The sequence below is a fragment of the Dermacentor andersoni genome, chromosome 9 (assembly GCF_023375885.2).
Source record: "Dermacentor andersoni chromosome 9, qqDerAnde1_hic_scaffold, whole genome shotgun sequence".
Classification (NCBI taxonomy): domain Eukaryota; kingdom Metazoa; phylum Arthropoda; class Arachnida; order Ixodida; family Ixodidae; genus Dermacentor; species Dermacentor andersoni.
In genome coordinates, this window is record NC_092822.1 from 20983612 (window position 1) to 21003612 (window position 20001).

General features: G+C 45.4%; 1 protein-coding gene across 2 annotated transcripts in view; it reads right to left on the minus strand.

The window, feature by feature from the left end:
* Positions 1 to 19868, minus strand: part of LOC126527208 (uncharacterized) — a 33049-nt gene extending 13181 nt beyond the window's left edge. For both annotated transcript variants that reach the window (XR_008611656.2, XM_050174955.3), the window contains exons 1-7: positions 18686 to 19868; positions 18087 to 18260; positions 17927 to 17992; positions 16047 to 16155; positions 13128 to 13414; positions 3129 to 3320; positions 1691 to 1828 (exon numbers count right to left, since the gene is read on the minus strand). Coding sequence is in view for 1 of the 2 variants with exons in the window: in XM_050174955.3 (XP_050030912.1) it covers positions 1691 to 1828; positions 3129 to 3320; positions 13128 to 13414; positions 16047 to 16155; positions 17927 to 17992; positions 18087 to 18260; positions 18686 to 18949 (1230 nt within the window). In the remaining variant the exon portion in view is untranslated. The remainder of the gene's footprint in view (positions 1 to 1690; positions 1829 to 3128; positions 3321 to 13127; positions 13415 to 16046; positions 16156 to 17926; positions 17993 to 18086; positions 18261 to 18685) is intronic.
* Positions 19869 to 20001: the final 133 nt, after the last annotated feature.

The following is a 20001-nucleotide window of genomic DNA, read 5'->3' on the forward strand; positions in this document are numbered from 1 at the left end:
GTGCAAGGTTTCTTGTATAAATGCTGTATAACGATTTTCATATTGTGATAGGTTCGCAAATACATCTCGGAAGTGACCTTTGTCTTTGCAGTTCCTTTCATGTCTGTGTTTGCTCATGCTTCGGAAATTAATCAATTATGTCCATCGAAAGTTTAGTTTCACCACATTTATTGCACCTTCAAAATTATGAAAAGTGAACAGCTGCAGAATAATTTGCAAACGTTCAACTCTTCACCGAGTACTGTCAAGTTTACAGAATGCGGACTCCATGTGGGAGAGAACTCAATACTGGGACGTGTCAGATATGAGCACACCAACTGTTTCATGTCCAGCATACTTGGAAAGCTCTTAAAGAGCCACGTGAAAAAATATGCCAGATGTAGGACATTGTAAAAAACAATGGAAGTTGTTGCGGGGACTCCCACGCGTCCCCTGATGTTGGTTTCTCCGCATAACTCTCATGTCTCCTGTAATCTGGCTTCTCCGCGTAGCTGAGTGCCGGCGGCAGGCAGTGTGGCTGCAGATTAGCATGAGAGATGGCACGAGTGTTGCGCTGCTAACGTCACTTAATGGCGGGGTTACTCAGGTGCAAAAGGGAATATGAAAAAAAAGGGAATAGGGAAAAGGGAACGGGTGCTCTTCCCCTTTGGCTTGGGGTCGGCGAGCAGTGCAGATGTTTCACACATCTGCCAACCTGCTTCGTGGGACTGCCCTGGGAAAGTCTTAGGAGCAGGACACTGGAATGGACAAACACATTTGTTCGAACGCGCCACTGTTCACGTGACCATACATGCGAACGATTAGGCGTTGGTGTCCAGCGTGGGGATGAACATATGGACACGTTTACTAGTTTATATTTTTTGGGGAGACAGCTTTTCATCATCTAACAAATGTTATCGTTCAGCGCGGGATGCACCTTAACGTGTTGGAAGTTTCTCGAATGTTATCGATGGTTCTATCTGCTGTCTGTTGTCACTGACGCTTGTGTAATCTGATTGCATGTACGACGCGAATTATGTAGAACTTTCTCGCAGACAAGCGGGCACCAGCAATTACTCTGGAACCTTCAACGATACTCATGTATAAATGCCGACGCGCTTGACTGCCAGATCAGATTTTTGTCGATCTCTGAGTGTGATCGCCACTATCATTGCGCTTTGATTGTAGCTTGTTCTTTTAGGCACAGGTTCGCCCAATAAAGAGTTAGTTTCACCATTCACAGTTTTGCTACTGTGTTCTCGACCGTCACTACCATGTGACAATATTCGCTCGCTATCCGGTCATGGTGAGTCGGACTTCTTCGATTTGTCACGTGCCCATTGGCATGTTCTGTGGACAGTAATTCGACTAGCAGGCATTAGTGTATCAAAGGTGCAATAAATGCCTTTGTGATTGTTGCCCTATTGTGTTGTTCTTCCTTTGTCCTAAGACCATGTTTGAGACCCTACAAAGTGAACCTGCTTCCTCATGGCATAACGAGAGAAAATGCCCAGCTGTCTACATTTCAACTCATTTTACTAAAACATTTTACGCATATTATTCAAGCTTGCAGCACAGGCCCAATCAGAAGTGTTTCAGGAAGCATGTAACATGGACATATGTGCACAATTGTGCACACAGCACCTGAAGTAGATAAACAAGTTAGCATTTCCAAGAATTATAACGAATAGTAAAAAAACAAAGAACATGCCTTAAGAGTGCGATCGTAGGAGCCACTGACAACTTGGCGTTGATCAGCTTGGAGGCATCGCACAGTGTCTATGTGCCCAACCATGGTGCCCTTACAGGCTATGCTGGACCAGGAGTGTTCCGTACTCAAGTCCCACACCTACAGATGCGTGTAAAGAAAAAAAAATGAGCCAGAAAAGGCACTGTTAAAACTTCGAAGTAACAAAGTCTACGGGACGGGACCTGAGACAGATTTGGTTAAATAGAGCACTTCATTAAATTGAGAACACTTAAAACACTCATGCGAATAAGAGAACAAATATTCAAGAGCAGAAAAACAAAAATTCGGCTGGCATGGACAAATAGGAATTGCGAGCTGAGACTGCACTGTGAAGATGAAACACATTTCAGTTTGGCTGCGGAAAGAGCAGCTGCTGCCATTTGGTAGAGCCAATGCCAAGCTTGCAGAAGCCAAAATCCTGCAATGGGCAGTTTTATAAAAAGAAAGCAGTCTGTGTCAAACTAGCATGGTAATGGCTTTAGTGAAGAGCACATGCAAAAATTTCGAGGCAACTTGTGAACCCGACAGGTTCCCTGTTATCTGCTTTCTACCATATTTTCCCCAGAGCTTCATTAAATAGGGTAAGATGTCTGAGTTTACTTTGCTGTTTAAAGTTTTCCAACACATTATGCTCTATGGGTATGTGTCAAGGGATCAAAAACACATGTTACTGCAATACAGACATATATTTTTGAAGGTGAAGATACTCTAGGACACTCTTATCACACATAAAAAGGAATTCCCCAAGGATGAAAATTGGGAAGCATTTATAACACATCTTAGTTTGATAATGAAGTTGCTCTCGAAAGGGCCAACCTGGTGCTGTCGACATTGTTGTGATGTCGCAACACAGAGCAAGGTTTGCTGACGTTGTGTAGCAGTACAGCTGGCATGACGACAGTGCTCATAAAAAAATTAAGCATGAGTGCTGCACAGATACTGTTAGGCTGTGCTCACCGCGCACTGCAACCCAATTATCGCAGAAGGGAGCAAGCCAACGTATTGTGATGTCAAGACAGACCCACCTTTTGGGTACCGAAACTGATTAGTACAAACAAGCATTCTGGTAAATTCCTATGAGTGCTCTGATGCTTGCCAGTATATTTTTAGGGTTTAGAAGGCTTGGACCTTCGCTTACCATAAAATGCGACAAGTTGAAAGTGTCATGTCAGAAATGAAAAGTTAGACTGTAAAGAGTGATACAAGGACTTCACTGCAATTGAAGTACCGCTCGCGTGAAGTCTTTCTGACCTCTGAACGACAATAAAATAGTTGCTAAAGCTTCCGTCCTACGAGTTTATTTATTTATTTATTTGTACATACTGCAGTCTATACAGACCGAGCAGGTCTGTATAGACTGTATAGACTGTATCGAGTGCTGTGATGCTGTGCAGCATACCTTTATCGTGCAGTCACTGGAGCCCGAGACTAGTCGGTTGCCGCTCAGGTGAAGGCAGCGCACCGTGCCCGAGTGACCGACGAGAGTCATCACCGACCAGGGACTATTTGTGCGCATGTTCCACACCTTGATCGTTTTGTCTGAGGAGCCACTCACAATGCGCGTGTCGTCGAACTGGACGCAGAACACGGCCTGTGTGCGAGACAAGGGCAAAGGGGCACTGTACATGTCTGAGCTTACACTGTCACCGATGTTCAAAAAGCATTTAAAGTGACGATTTCATTGTATACACCCCTGAGGTTTGACGGAAGTTTCTCACCAAGTATGTTACTTATATAGGCAGGAATGCCGAGCGACGAATTTGTGCCAGTGCAACTCTGTTCAATCACGACAAGCAAAAAATCATGGCAGAAAACCTCTATGTATTGTTACGTTTCGCCTACAACGCGCGGTAATGCCGGCGCGGATGCAACGGACGCCGGGGCTTTGTTCAAAGCGGCGGACATTTTGGCCCGCCCGACGCCGCCGCGACGCCTACCCGCCAAGCGTGTCCAGGCGTGTTTCAGTGCCACGTGTCTTCGTGTGTGCGTGTGTGTGTGTGTGCCCTCGCTTGTCAAAGCGCGGCAGCCGGGGAGCGGAGTTCCCCGAATGAGGAGCCTGGAGGTCTCTCGGCTCAACAGTTCGCGCCGTCGTGTGGGCGGTTGGCGATGCGTCACTACACTCAGTTCAGCAGGTCTCTCGGCTCAACCGCTCGCGCCGTCGTGGGCTCCTGCTGCGCCGTCCCGTGACCTTCATCCCGTGACCTTCATCCCGTGACCTTCCCTTTTGGACCGCGACGCCGAGAGTATAAGAGCAGCTGCCCCCGGACGCCAGGAGAGAGACTCCGATTTGTACTGTTGAGTTACGTGCCCTCCCGTCTCTCCACTTCGGTCGAACTGACCGGCCGCTCTTTTGCTATGTTAGAATAAACAAGTTGTTCTGTTACCAGTCTTCTCTTGCTTTGCCGGGACCTTCGGATGCTTCCAGTGCCCCAGGCCGCCAGGCCAACGCTACCCTTGGGGCTTGCGACCCATTGGCAATAACGGGCGTCAGCACCGAGACTACAACAACTCGTGCCAGCGGTGCGATTACAACATCTGGTTGCCAGCGGTGAGATCGCGACAACGGAGGCCAGCAGCGAAGAGATGCGGTTGACTGTATGCTGAGCAGCTCAACGACCATCCGGGAGCAGCGCAACGAGCCCTGTGTGATGACTGGTTGCCTGCAGCGGAACGACTGCGCGGAATTCTTGGCTGCGAGGTTTGGTGAGTGCGGGACTTTCTTCTTCTGAGTTTTGCCAGGCTTTTGTTAGTGTCAGAAACAGAGCTGGTAATTGTGGTTGTCGTTGCTACCGGGTTAGTTTGCGGCAAGACAATAGTGGACAGTAGAGAAAGCAGCATTCAGAGCAGCCATGGATTTGAAGTCGTTGCGCAAACCGAAATTGCTAGAGCTTGCGAGAGAGTTGGGTCTGGATGTCTCAGACAAACTCAGAAAACCAGAACTGCTAAGGGCTATTCTTGAGTTAGAAGCTGAGGATGACGAGCTGTCGGAATGCCTTGAGACCATTGAGGAGAGGGAGACGGCAAAAAGACAGGAGCGTGAACGTAAAGAACAGATAGAACGAGAGCAACAAGAGAAAGAAAGAGAGCGCGACCGTCAACACGCTTTGGAAATGAAGCGCCTCGAGTTAGAGATGGAACGCGCTCGTAATGGAAGTCAGGCACACGGTGCAGGAGAACGAGTATATTTCAAAATGACTGACCTGATGCGGCCGTTTAAGCTTGGAGAGGACATTGGTTTGTTCCTGGTTAACTTTGAGCGAACGTGCGAGAAGCAGGGGTTCTCTCGGGAAACGTGGCCACAGCGCTTGCTCACTTTGCTACCCGGCGAGGCGGCCGACGTAGTCGCTCGCTTGGAGAAAGAGGAGGCAGAGGATTTCGACAAAGTGAAATCGAGTCTGCTAAAAAAGTACCGGCTGTCAGCGGAGGCGTTCCGTCGGAAGTTTCGGGAAAATGAGAAAGGCAAAAGTGAGTCATATACAGAGTTTGCGTACAGGCTTATGTCAAACATGCAGGAGTGGCTCAAAGAAGAGAAAGCGTTTGGTGACCACGAGAAAGTTCTGCAGTGTTTCGGGCTAGAACAGTTTTATAGTCGGTTACCTGAGAACGTGCGGTACTGGGTCTTGGATAGGCCAGACGTTAGTACGGTGGCTAGAGCCGCTGAGTTAGCCGAGGAGTTTGTGACGCGTCGGGCTCGTGGAGCTAAGGACGGTCAAAAGGGTGAATTTGGCTCCAAGTTTGAGAGGCCGAAGTTCACACCCATGAGAGCAAAGGGGGATACACGTAGTGCGGATGCGAGTGAAAGCAGTCCGACCGAACGTAAGGAGACGGCGGCAACCGAAGCCGAACGCAGAAAGCGGTTCGAGACGAGGCAAGCGCGCGTTTGTTATACGTGCCAGAAGCCGGGTCACTTTTCGGCGCAGTGTCCAGAAACAAAAACACAAGTCGTGTTTTTGTCTATATGCAGCACTGACGAGAACATGAAGCTTCTCGAGCCTTACATGCGAGACCTCCTCGTGAACGGGAAAGAGTGCCGAGTGCTTCGCGATTCCGCAGCTACAATGGATGTAGTTCACCCCTCTTACGTAGAACCCGATATGTTCACGGGCGAGTGCGCATGGATCAAGCAAGCAGTGGAAGCTCATAGCGTGTGTCTGCCGGTAGCAAAAGTGCTTATTGAAGGACCTTTCGGAGCACTTGAGACGGAGGCCGCAGTGTCATCTATGCTGCCCCCCCAGTACCCGTACCTATTTTCGAACAGGTCCGATCACCTCCTGCGCGAGAAGGGGCTTTTGTTTGGTGAGGCTAGCGTTCAGGCCTTAACCAGATCGAAGGTTCGGGAGCTCGCTGCAAAGGCGGTAGTTGCGGGGCCGACATTGTTGAACGATGAGAAAGGGTCAGAGGCGCAGCAAGCTGGTATTCAGGGCACGCCCGAACGGGATAAAATTGAGCCTGTAGCGTTAAAGGCACCAGATACTGGAGAGGAAATTCCCGATGCGGGAAAGTTAGAAGAGCTTCCGGTCGAGCTTCCGGGACTAGGCTCAGTGACGAACAGGAAAGACACCGATCAAGTCATTAGTGACTTAATAAGTAAAGCATCGCTGTCGCCTGAGCAGAAAACCGAACTACACCAGCTCTTACAAGAGTTTCAAGGTCTGTTCTCTGAGAGGCCTGGTAGGACTTCTGTCCTTACTCATGACATAGAACTTACCTCCCCAGAGCCAGTACGATCCAAGGCGTACCGGGTGTCACCCCGCCAGAGCGATATTATGGAGGCTGAGGTAAAGAAAATGCTACAGCTCGGTGTTATTGAAGCGGGTGAGAGTGATTATACCTCCCCTTTGATTTTAGTTGAGGTACCGGGCAAGGAACCTCGTCCTTGCGTCGACTACCGCAGGCTTAATTCCATCACTAAGGATCAAATTTATCCGATCCCTAACATCGAGGAGCGCCTTGAGAGAGTGAGTAGCGCTCAGTTTATTTCCACCCTAGATCTTGTCAGGGGTTATTGGCAGGTTCCACTTACAGAAGAGGCTAGTAGGTATGCGGCGTTCATTTCACCAATGGGGACATTCCGTCCTAAAGTTTTGAGTTTTGGTTTGAAGAACGCGCCATACTGCTTTTCAAGCCTCATGGATAAAGTGTTGCGGGGACAGCAAGAATTCGCTTTACCGTATCTAGACGACGTAGCGATATTCTCCGCATCCTGGCCTGAGCATATGGCGCACTTGCGGGCAGTGCTAACCCGCCTGCGCGATGCGGGCTTGACAGTCAAGGCTCCCAAGTGCCAGTTAGCACAGGCCGAGGTTGTCTACCTCGGACACGTGATTGGTCGGGGTCGACGCCGCCCCTCTGAAATAAAGGTGGCCGCTGTGCGAGACTTCCCGCAACCGCGCACGAAGACCGATATTCGGTCGTTCTTAGGTGTCGCCGGCTACTATCAGAGGTACATCCCCAGGTACTCTGATATCGCGGCTCCCTTGACGGATGCTCTAAGAAAGACAGAGCCGCAAACAGTCGTCTGGGATGAGACGAAGGAAAGAGCTTTTAGCGCCCTAAAGAGCGCCCTAACAAGCCAGCCTGTGCTACGATCGCCCGACTACACAAAAGGGTTCGTTGTTCAGTGTGATGCTAGTGAGCGAGGCATGGGCGTTGTACTGTGCCAACGGGAAAATGGAGAAGTAGAACACCCCGTCCTGTATGCTAGTCGTAAGCTGACGAGTCGTGAGCAGGCGTATAGCGCCACCGAGAAAGAGTGTGCGTGTATCGTGTGGGCCGTTCAGAAATTGTCATGTTACCTAGCCGGCTCGAGGTTTATCATTGAAACGGATCACTGCCCTCTCCAATGGCTGCAGACCATCTCTCCCAAAAATGGCCGCCTCCTGCGCTGGAGCCTCGCTTTGCAACAATATTCCTTTGAGGTGCGTTACAAAAAGGGGAGTCTCAACGGTAACGCCGATGGCTTAAGTCGAAGCCCCTAACGTGGGAATCAGCCTCAAAATTACTTGTTACTGATGTTTTTCTTCCTGAGGCAGGATTTTTAACCTATTGCTTTTGTGTAGTGTTTCAAAGTGATGATGTGCTTTTTAGTGCAATTTTTCCGATTTGTGGACGCGTTCTGAGTGCTGCTAAACTACTGTAAGGAACTAGGCAGCAGTATAAAAGGGGGAAGAGCCTGGCAGGGCTTAGTGAGGGTTGTGCCGTGCTTGCTGACTGAGCGGTTGACTTTTGGCGTGGTTCTAACGCTTGCCGGAAACGAGAACAAAAATGTCAACTCTCCCGAAGTCACTTTGCAGTGTCCTGTGTGCACCTGAACGTGAGAACGAGGCCTTCTCTGTGCGCTGCGCTCAAGAAACGCCCAAGGACGCCCAACTTCGGTTATGAGCATCATCGAGCGACATCCCTCCGGACAGCGGATGCAGTCCCCTGACCATCGGGATCTCCTTCCCCCGGCGGGGCGGTCTGTTACGTTTCGCCTACAACGCGCGGTAATGCCGGCGCGGATGCAACGGACGCCGGGGCTTTGTTCAAAGCGGCGGACATTTTGGCCCGCCCGACGACGCCGCGACGCCTACCCGCCAAGCGTGTCCAGGCGTGTTTCAGTGCCACGTGTCTTCGTGTGTGCGTGTGTGTGTGTGTGCCCTCGCATGTCAAAGCGCGGCAGCCGGGGAGCGGAGTTCCCCGAATGAGGAGCCTGGAGGTCTCTCGGCTCAACAGTTCGCGCCGTCGTGTGGGCGGTTGGCGATGCGTCACTACACTCGGTTCAGCAGGTCTCTCGGCTCAACCGCTCGCGCCGTCGTGGGCTCCTGCTGCGCCGTCCCGTGACCTTCATCCCGTGACCTTCATCCCGTGACCTTCATCCCGTGACCTTCCCTTTTGGACCGCGACGCCGAGAGTATAAGAGCAGCTGCCCCCGGACGCCAGGAGAGAGACTCCGATTTGTACTGTTGAGTTACGTGCCCTCCCGTCTCTCCACTTCGGTCGAACTGACCGGCCGCTCTTTTGCTATGTTAGAATAAACAAGTTGTTCTGTTACCAGTCTTCTCTTGCTTTGCCGGGACCTTCGGATGCTTCCAGTGCCCCAGGCCGCCAGGCCAACGCTACCCTTGGGGCTTGCGACCCATTGGCAATAACGGGCGTCAGCACCGAGACTACAACAACTCGTGCCAGCGGTGCGATTACAACAGTATGATGTCACCTCGTAGGTATATCTCTAAAGTATGGGCGATGGAAGTAGACTTCCCACCTGCTGTATGTGTGCAACAAAGCCTGTGGGAAGCCTTATTACCACCATAAAATTGTGTCGCCACAAACATAAACATCTTACATAAACTGCGTAAAAATTTTTTAATGCAGTAATGTCCTCTGTTGCTGCAAAAATGAACCTACAGCATCTCCTGTGCTTTGAGCCAATCTCAGTGATGCTGTCTGCCTGACTGTTTCGTGTCGGTTGTGTTTTCAGAAGGTATGTAAAAGCTTTGAAACAATTTTCTTAGCAAAAAAAAAAAAGCTTAATTTCTTCGGAACCTGATGATAGTCAGTTTTGTTGTAGATACTGCATACCCGCACTGCAGCATGAAGGTAGCAGGGAAGTGTTTGCCATAAATTTGCCAGAGCTGCATTGTGCCACTTAGTGCAGAGATCCCTGCTTCAGGCAGTACCACAGAAAGTGAACAACCATCTTTCTTTTTTCCCTGAGGCCCCTCAAGTGTTCTGAAGTTTCTAGAGTAATGTGTACGAAAATAATTTTTTGTTTTTGGGCAGCAGCTACTGGGCAGTGAGACCAGAGTACTTCCGTAAATTTTACTTGAAAGAATCTGAAATTTTTACACAGAACACTCGCAACCATGCCTTGTGTAAAAAACCATGTACGTAAACCCCTATGCTACACACGAGAAATTTGCCCATGAAAGGGTTAATGGAATAGCTTACAATATTCAACAGATTCCTTGATTGTCTTAAATTTCTCATATATGGGCTACTCCATTCATGAGCCACTAGGGATGCGCCCGTTCTCGATCAGTCTCCCAAAATGGGTACCTGCCTCTGTCACACAAGGAGTATTGAATCCTTACATCTGCATCATCAACATCATCAGCCTGGCTACGCCCACTGCAGGGCATAGGCCTCTCCCATACCTCTCCAACTACCCCGGTCATGTGCTAATTGTGGCCACGTTGTCCCTGCAAACTTCTTAATCTCATCTGCCCACCTAACTTTCTGCCGCCCCCTGCTACGCTGACAAATGAAGTAGTATAGTGATATACATGCTGTTATTTTGAGCATCTGTACTGCTGTCGGATCCAGTACTAGTCTTGTTGACTATAAGTCCAAACAAGGTTTCGAGCCTTCTTTCCAATTCCAATTAATGTTAACAAAATTGAACAGAGCTGTATCGGATCCAACAAAAGCAAAAAAGAAGAAGAAGGAAATCATAAAGAACACCAACATCTCTCAGTGAAAGCAACAAGTCATTAACTCAAAAGCATGACCATGGGAAAAGACAAGATCGACACACTTGATTGGCATTTCAATGCAGATTACAGATGAGGTTTGACATAAAGGACAACATTTTTTTATTAGCGTACACCTGCTGAACACATCATATTGGATACTGTCTTTTCGTATATCTGAAGAAACAACGAAGCCATACTGGCTTGAACACTATACCAAGACTTCACTTTAAGAGTCGGCTATACTGTGGAGTTGGTGTCAATAGTTTATGGGAGCATGGGCTTCCTTAAAAGTGGAGTCCCCCAGCAGCTTGTGCCCCAAACAAGTAAAACTGTACAACACACTATGTTGTATGCATGTACAAGTAGAGGTTAGAAATCCGAATACTAATCTAGGTGCACACGAGGTGAAAATATTTGACCTTTTTTCTGATTTTGCAGTCCGTAAACTTATGACATGGACTGTACACATTTTTACAGTGAAGCTGTCAGTGCGACTAAAAGCGCTCCAAATGTTATACGTTTGTTATCATGGTTTAGTGAAAAAATTTGATCGCTCACAAAGTTTATATTGTGAGGAAATGAGGTAAACCTTAAAGGCAATATGCAGACTAATTCTGATGTGTGTTTGTTAAATAGGGGCTAAATGAGAATAATTAAGCTCTCGTTTTTGGCTTGTTTAGACGCGTCTTATGAAACACTCACAAAGTTTCCCCACTGCTTTGGGAGAACTAACAATGTCAGCAATTTCATATTTAGAGAAAATAGACACCAAGCTATGGGTGACATGTACTGCAAGTTTCAACTGTATAGTTTAAATATTGTGTTTTGACAATAATTACTGAATACTCGTTTTCAGAAAAATTTTATGCGTTATATGAGACATCTAGTTTGTTTTCCTAGTCTTCCTCAGTGAGCTATGCAACACACGTTTTATTTAGTTGAAGTAAGAAGTATGTCATGGGTGATGTACAATAAATATTTTATCTGTATAGGTTAATTACAGTTTCTGTTCAATATGACTAATGCAAATACTCCATAATACCATACTGTCGTAATCAGCAATGTTTCCTAGAGTCCTAAAAGAACTGTACATGACACTGAGTTCAAATTTGGTGAAAATGGGGGCATATTAAGTGAAATGTGTGGTGAAACTCATTTCTTGCTTAATTAAAAGCATTGCAAATAATTACTGAACCCTCGTTTTCCCCCCTATTTTTATGCATTATAAAAGGTTTGTAGTAGGTTTTCCCGGTGTCCACTTTGAACGAAATGAGCCACCTTGTTTATATTTGGTGAAAATAAAGAGTTGATATTTAGGAAAAGTTCAAAGTGTGGGTTTAATTGCAGACTTTAACATAAATTACTTATGCAAGCACTCCGGAGCTTCATAAGTATGTTTTATGAATGGCGCAGAACTGAACACGCTGCCCTAAGGCAACTATAAATGCCACGAAGATCAAGTTTAGTGAAAATAGAACATTATGGCCAATGTTCCCACAAAGTAAAATGTATGCATGAATTTCTTTGTGCAAAGAAAATTCCTTAACAAGAGCTTGAAAGTCCTATATGCAGGCAACATTTCCAAGTATGTGTTTTAATAACTGAAATTCCTGAAACTGCTCAAAATTCTTATTGCAACTGCTCAAAAGAAACAGCTTCGCTAGACATCGAATCGTAATTCTGTGAGGCCACATAAGTCTGAGGTCCTTTTTTGTGTTGTGTTTTGTACACTGCTTCATTTGGAATTTATATAACACATACAACACTAGCAACTACAGTTGAGGTTCATTGTGACATTTCTGTGAATGTGCATTAAATACATAGAAGGACAAATTTTCCATCCACACTAACTGCAGCAGAGAGTAATAAAAAAAAGCACCGTTCTCAGTTAACTTGAGCAACAAACTTTGAAACCGAGGAAAAATGTGTCCCAGTGCAGGGATTGAACCCGAGACCAACATTTCTTCAGTGTTATTATTCAATGTTTTTCATTTTATTTTGTATTATTTTAGCTCTCAATTAGCATATGTGATATCTTTTTTTTTTTGTGCACATGCTGTTGCTTTGCTTATAATGCTCTACAGATTCGATAACATTTATTTTTACAAAGAAAATTGATTTGTATAATTTTAGAACATCATTAAAATCTGAAATGTTTATTTGTACTTAGTCGTGATGTGCATTGCATTATAAGTTTATCAGTATTTGAATACAATGACAACAGACATTGTTCCTATGACTTTTCTTTACAGCAATAAAATCTGTTGTAACTTGGGAAATTGCACATATGTGTGTAATCTGCTGTCAAACTTGTCGCTTACGGGGGCTGAGATCTTAATCAAGCTTTATGTCTTTGGTCTCAGCCTACCCTCGTTGAATGAACGAGAAATAAAATTCAATTCAATTCAAAACATCTGTGCTCACCAGTAAGCCAGAAGGTAAAAGCATGAGGGTAAATAACTGACAACTCAAAGCACTAAAAGCTTAAGGCCAGAAAAGAATTTTTTTTTCTTGCTGTCAACTTTGTTTTTAGAGGACTCCCTCTTGAACCACTTTGCCACGCTTAGGTGGGTATGGCAGAGTGATTCCACTCAAGCATCAAAGTTGTGCCTAGTCGTAAATTTTTATGCGAAAGCATTACATGGCTCATGAAGCCCCGGAGATGGTACAAAAAGTCACATGGTCACAGCAGATCAACAGCAGGTGCACACCGCATGGGCGCAAGTTCCTTGAAGCACTATCAGATGACGCTCAACTCCACGCATCCGCGGCGTTTGCCGTGCGGGGGAGAGAAAGAAAAGAACCAGAAAGCTCGCCTTCGTGCGTAGCATTTGCCGCAAGCATTTCCCAGTAAAGATTACGGTTGCATAAGCTGCAGCTTCTCTGTGCCTCACAGTTTTAAAAAATGTGCCTGTGCCAGCCCAATCAACAGACGCTCCACCCACCTGTGTGTGCCCGTGGAATGTGCGCACATGGCAGCTGCCGCGGAGCCAGTTGCGCCTCAGGCGGAACCGCTGGCAAAATACAGCACGCCAGTCCACGTGGCCATCGAGACGACGCAGAAGCTGAAGCTGCTTGCGCTCAGTGGTCGAGCTCACGCGCCACTGTGGCTGTGAGCACAGGCGCTGCCACAGGTAAGGATCACGGGTAAGGTCACGCCATGCATGGCACACCTGGGCACAGCGCAACAGTGACACTGGATCCAGGTATGAGAAAATGAGCAGCCGAGGACCTGCATTGATGGCACCGGGAGACACCGTTGAGCCTTTTCCAGCTAAACTGCTGGCTGATTTCCACTGAGATTTCATACAGAAGTAGCATTTTGCAGCGGGTTCGGTCAAGTATCACATCTACAAAGATTGCTTGCCTGTTTTGTTCAAGATAAAGCCATGATCTGCACGAGCACCACTAAAAGTAATGCTGATTTTGCTGCAACGAAACAGTGGCGCCATCTGCCATTTATGGCGGGAGGCATGTCTCACTGTAATGACGACAGATGGCACCACCACCACGAACTATATTTTACAATGATCTATTTCATTTTCCACTTTTTCTTTTCTCTGATCTTTATTGGCACAGATTAAGCTGTGCTGTCACTATCGCCAAGATCGAGCACTTGACGCAACGTAATGATAAAAAATGAAAGTTGAATTAATTTTTACAAAATACGGTGCCCTCATTTTCGCCGGTCACACAATTTATCAGCATTCCTTGAACATACCAGGAGAACACTGCAAGCCATCGCTGAACAACAGCATAAAAATTGATTTTTTTGTCTACTTATGTACAGCGACAAGCATGGTAAAATGATACATGAATCAGAGAATTGCAGTGCTTCGTCAGCACACTCACAAAATTCTGCAGGACCTGTTATGCTACTACTCATGTGTGCTCGGTAACAGCAGATATGGATTACTGTTGACAGCAACATTAGAGACAACAGTCATCTCACTGATGAAGACGCAGCAGAAAACAATCTTTTGTTGTCCTTTAGGTGATACACCACAGGCTTTTGCATTGGCTCACCCGATGGTCACTAACAGCAATGGCAGTTGATTTCACTCATGAGGGCAGACAACCATGATAACAAAGTAATAAATGTAACAAAGTAAATACAGAAGTTGCATTTTACTGCAGTTATGAATGCTGAACACTCATAACATGCTAAGAAATGTTCCTAAGAAAGCAATTATTAGTTCTGTCTGACTACTGCTTGCCATGAATCTAATAGCTTTTAATGAAATAAACTGCCAGAAGCATAAAAAGAAAAAAGTTGAGTGCTACATTACAAATATCATACCCATGATACAGATCAACTTAATAAACTATGCAATAAATTGAATTAGTTCCAGATATTCAACACTCATGTGCTGCACAAAACAACAACAACAGCAGCAACAATATTGTTCCAAAGCTAACAGGCAACACAATGGTACTTTGTTGAAAAACTTAATCTAGAAAGTGCATTCTCCACAAAAGCAGTGGCCACACACCACAGTTTTAACCAAAGGAACTCTCCACCATGAATCCACAAAACGGAGGAGGTTCATGAAAAAGCACAGCTCATTCGTCTTTCTTGTGGATGCAAACATTATTTTTGCTTACAGAGAGAGCCAGACAAAAATGGGCATTTAACAAAATTATTTTGTTTTACAAAGCCTTGCATGAAACTCCAAGCATCCCCCATCCCTCATTTTGTGTCCCACTTGTATTATTAAGTAACAAAGTTTCATTATTTCCAATTACTACAATTTTGACAGCAGTTAATCTTAGTATGATTGTGCAGCTATATCTAATTTACCCACTCGAAACTTTGTTGTTATATTATGACCAACTTCCAATTTTCGAAGTCGAGTACTTTGACAAACACAAGGGAAAAAAAAAAGGACACATACTAACCAGCCCAAGTTTCTACCTTATCGGTACTGTGACCAAAGTCTTGTTCACTGGCATACAAATCTACTGATTTCCATTATGTATTATGTTTCTTCATGAACTTTTTTCCACATGCTTTCTTTTGGTGCTAGGTATACTAAAGTGTGTTGCCCAGTGTTTGATAGTGTTCCTTTTTAACCCATTTGCTTCTTTCTAAACGTCACTTTTGACTGCTGTTTTTGATAGAATTCTCGTCAATTTCAATATTTTTCTCACCAATGTGTCGTTACTTTTTCTGACATGTGTCGTGTCCCTTCCCTTCGTATTGCGTAATCCATGGGAATACATTAAATAAATAAACAAATTCCGTACAACTAAACTTCAATGTAGTCATCACAAATATAATTGATGTGATATTGACATGCTGATGACTTGTGCGAACTTTGTACTTATTCATAGAGCTGTACCACTCTTATTTTGGCTGCCAAAATGGTGCCAACAGCATTGAATAAATACATAAATAAATGCTAGAAAAGCCAACGTGTTCACACCGACATTAGCGTTTAATGAAGATATGCTTATAACAAGTATCAGATATAATGAAAGTATTTTTCCTTCTAATTCAATTTTGTTGCGTATCAATTTTGCGATATTTTAGTCCCTGCATCTTTAGTTGTCAATTAATCCACCCTCGCTCTGCGATCTCCTATCTCCTGGTTAGCTCAGATGGTAGAGCGACCATCCCAGCAAAGTGTTGCTCCCAGGTTCAATGCCTGGGCCAGAACAAACTTTTTCTTCAACTGCAAAGCTTTATTTATTTTAGAAACCTGTGTCTGAGTTGAGTGGATGGCAAATTTTCCCTTCTATGCAATTTCATTAATGAGGTACAACTATCCCCAGCTGCCACCACGAATGCAGCAGCTTCCATCTTTTGGCAAAGGCTGCGCGCATTTTGTCTGGGAAGGTTGGCAAAGTGCGTGGACGCGTACCCTGCGGTAAGGAGCTGAGCCAGTCCTGGCAATTGTCGGGGCAGTGCTCGTGCAGAACTGGCTGGAGCAGGACGGAGAGGAGATGGTTCTGGGATTGGCCACACAAGCCCTGCACACAGCAGTGTCAAATCATCATCACCGCCACCACCACCACCACCACCATCATCATCAGTATCATCATCAGTATCATCGTCACCATCATCATTATCAGCAGCAGCAGCAGCAACCTGTAAAGGAAGCTTTAGCTGAAAGACAATGTGAATCATTCATGGGGCTTAATGGGACACAAAGGACACATATTCAGTTTGTGGGAACTGCAGCCAGGAAAGCTTTATTATTACTACTATTACTATTATTAAGATCGGCAAGTTTGCGGCAAATTTGACGTAGGTCAATTCAGAGCACCCCAGGAGCATTGCAAAGGTGCATAAGGCAGCAACTGTGCTTTAGTGCGGGCACAAACAATCTGCAATAGCAATAATGAAGTCAAGTTATCACAACTAGGCCTAATTGTTCTAGTAGCACAAGTTTAATGCGGTCTTTATATGACTTTTGCAGCAGAGCAAGAGCACTCCTCATCACCGATTTTGGCAATTTTTGTCATGTGTACGATGACCTAAATAAACATTTTGCTTCCTGCAACTGCTAGAATTTAACCTTCTCTCTAATATGCAACAGATTTCATTCAAATCAGTCCAGCAGTTGTCTCATGAGATAATTTCTGCGTTTTAGTAAATGTACTTGAATACGGAAACCGGAGTTGGCCCCGAGTTAAACCTTCCTCTTCAGAAAAATTGTTAGCTTTAACCTTGCTCTTAAAGTGACACAAGAAAAAAATTATTTCACCTGTGCTAGTACACTGCAATTTTACAATACCAAAAATGACACTCTTACTGCAAGAGTGGCACTTGATAAGCAAAAAGAAAAGTGCGAAAACAGAAAGACAAGTGGGGACACTGCCTTGAAGTTCTTGCACCAGGTCACCGCGACGTCATAGATTTTGACGTCTGCTAGGGCCAAGGTAACTCTTTATATGCAAGAACAGACTACATATTGTGTTCTAAAGGAGCGAAGGACAAGTTCTTGGAACTTCTACCGATTCCACGCGCCGAAAAAATTAAAATAAACAAATATTTGAAATCTTTGCCATCACCTTGACATAGTGGCATAGAGGTTTCAGCACGAAATTTAGACAACGAAAATTTAACTTTTGCTTTTTGTTTTAATATTCAACCTGCTAATGTGAAATTAACGATGACAGAATTTTCAATGAATATTTTATCAGTCTAAACTGATTGAGTGCTTCTCTTCTGTTCTGTGGCCGTTAAGAAAAACCTTTAGCCAGCTTTAGAAGCTTTCGTCTTAAAAGAAGGTGTAGGCCAGAACTACAGGTCCTTTACTCATGTGCACTTAGTCGCATGTAGTAAATTTTTGACACCAAAGGGCACACAGATTCTTTATGGACAACTGGTCATGAAATTTGGTGACATACAGTGGTACATTTATTACAAAAAGGGAACACATTAAATGTGGTAGTGAAATTTCACTCTCATAGTGCATAAGTTTTACTTCAGAAGTAGACTAGCAAATCTACAGAGTCATTTAGCAAATTATAGTGACGTGCAACAATGTGAAACATCATAAAGCTTTCCAACATGTTCCGATAAAGCTTGAACAAAGGTGTTCACATGGGCTATAATTGATTTTGCATTATCTGGCTAAAACCACTGTTGTTTTCTTCATTAATGACAGTATTTGTACTTACTCCCTGTTTAATAAATTCTAGTACTTCACACAAGTTGGGGTAACTCAAGCGATTCTATTTATCTTGTTTGCAGCATTAAAGAAAGAAAGGGCACAGCTGCCATGGGAACACTTACCAAAAGTGCTTTCAATGTGGCATTCTTCTGATCATCAGTGAATGTGCTGAACCAATCTTTTATGGCCTAGAAAAATGTAATGTTAAAGCTTGTTAGTAATGGTGAAATGCAAGTTAGATACTTTTGAAAGTTTGATGTGTACAAATTAGCACAAGCTTACATCCAGGCGTGACTTGAAGTCCGAAGGGCCAACGACTTCGGACGACTGTCTGCTCAGCAACGGTGTTGTGTGGGCATCTGACGTAACCTTGGGCTGGTATGGCCGGAATTTGAAGTTTCGTGGTAAACTATGGCACTTGCGGGGTACTTGCACCTTTTGGAATGCTGGGAGCACCTGTCAGGTGTAAACAAACATCCTCCAGATATAGAAATCTAGAGGAAGTGCAACAAAATATTTTGCCAGGCGTGAAAAATGAAAGGGTTTCAGCGGAGAGTCGACACTGTAATGCATTTAATTAACACAGAAAGCAAGGAAAATTACGCGATTTTAGTTCAGATGCGTTGACCGGATATAAAATGCGGTCTGCACTTGCACAGCACTTCTGTTCCATCAATCAAGGTTTACCGAAGACGCCGCGTAGACGCCGTCGGTTAGATAGAGTGTTCATCCCACGCTAAAAACAAATACGCCATCGCGTTGCTCTGTTTTTGTTGTGCACCACGTACACGCAGTATACCACCGTATAGTTATCGTTGTTTGCCTTCTTCCAACATACAAACGCTACGCTACGATATTTCGAACCACAACTTGGGAAGTACCTGCTCGACAGTAGTCTTGCTTGCAGAGGTATGCGAGGAACATATGATGTGGGGATACCCGTTTGAAACCAAGTCCGCGACACTCTTGTGATGTCCGCTGGCGGTGAGCAGTCGGCAAGGCTGCCAGCCGGGCTCAGCCGCGCCGGTAAACGGCGAGCTGTCACCGCGGGCATCTCTCATGCTGGACGGTGTCTCGCAGAGCGGGCAATCGAGCCGTTTTGCGCCAGAGTCATCGCTCGTGCCAGCGTAGGAGCGAAGCTCCATCGACGGCGAGCCTTTTCCGCGGCCGCCCTACCGATGCAGGGACGACGCACGCAAGCTGCAACAAGGGTCTGCGCAGACCACAGCTGCTGCTGACCGCTGCGACGTTCGAGGCGGCGTCTTGGGCTGTCTCTTTGCTCTTGCCACGGCGCGTACAATCGGCAATCCCATTCTCTTCCGACGCATCAAGAAGCGGATGCGGTGACAACAAGCGATCTTACCCTTTCCACTTTTCTCCCCTTCTCTCTTGCAAACCGCAGCAGTGAGCTAAACCATTAATCCTAAAGTGATTGCGGCCGCGGCGCCTATTAGCGCACAAATCTGGAGCTCTGCTTGTTTTCCGCAAATTGGATCAGTAGCGTATGCACGGACCGTACGAAACGCCGAAACGCGCAGCCACCGGCGATTGCGCGCACGGGAGCTACAAGTCACGGCTCATGCAGCAAAAGAAACAGCTGCCACAGGCACATATACATGTATATAAAATGACATAGTCTGCTACAAAACGAACAAAACTCTAAATAATGCCGCAAATGGCGCTGTAAACGCTTCCACTACATTAGCTGCACGTGCGCGGTTACGAGTTTGCACTACTATTTCCTTATTATGACAGGCAACATCGAACGTCTGTATGCGTCTGGGCGATATCCAAATGATCTGGAGTCCAAAGGAACAGTAATGATCGTATCAAATCAACAACACTACTTTAGAAATGCATGACCAGCCCACAGAAAACGCATCCACCCAGTGTTCTATTAAATTTCACGCAGGTGCTAAAAATTGCAAAGTAAGGAACATCAATGCACCCGAACAAAGTGAACCCTATAGACTGTAGGGGCGCTGCGAGCGTTAGCGCGAAAACGTTGGACGGATTTTGCTATATTTTGTGTGAGGGACGATGTCATTTTGTTTACGTTGCCATAAGAGACTGCAATAAGAGTGTTCAGAAAAAAAAAATAACCCAATTAAAGCATTCACTGGTTACGTCAGAAGCTCAAGATGTTTTGATTATTCGAATTCCTTGGAGAAAAGTGAGCTGCTGGGTAGGGGATTTA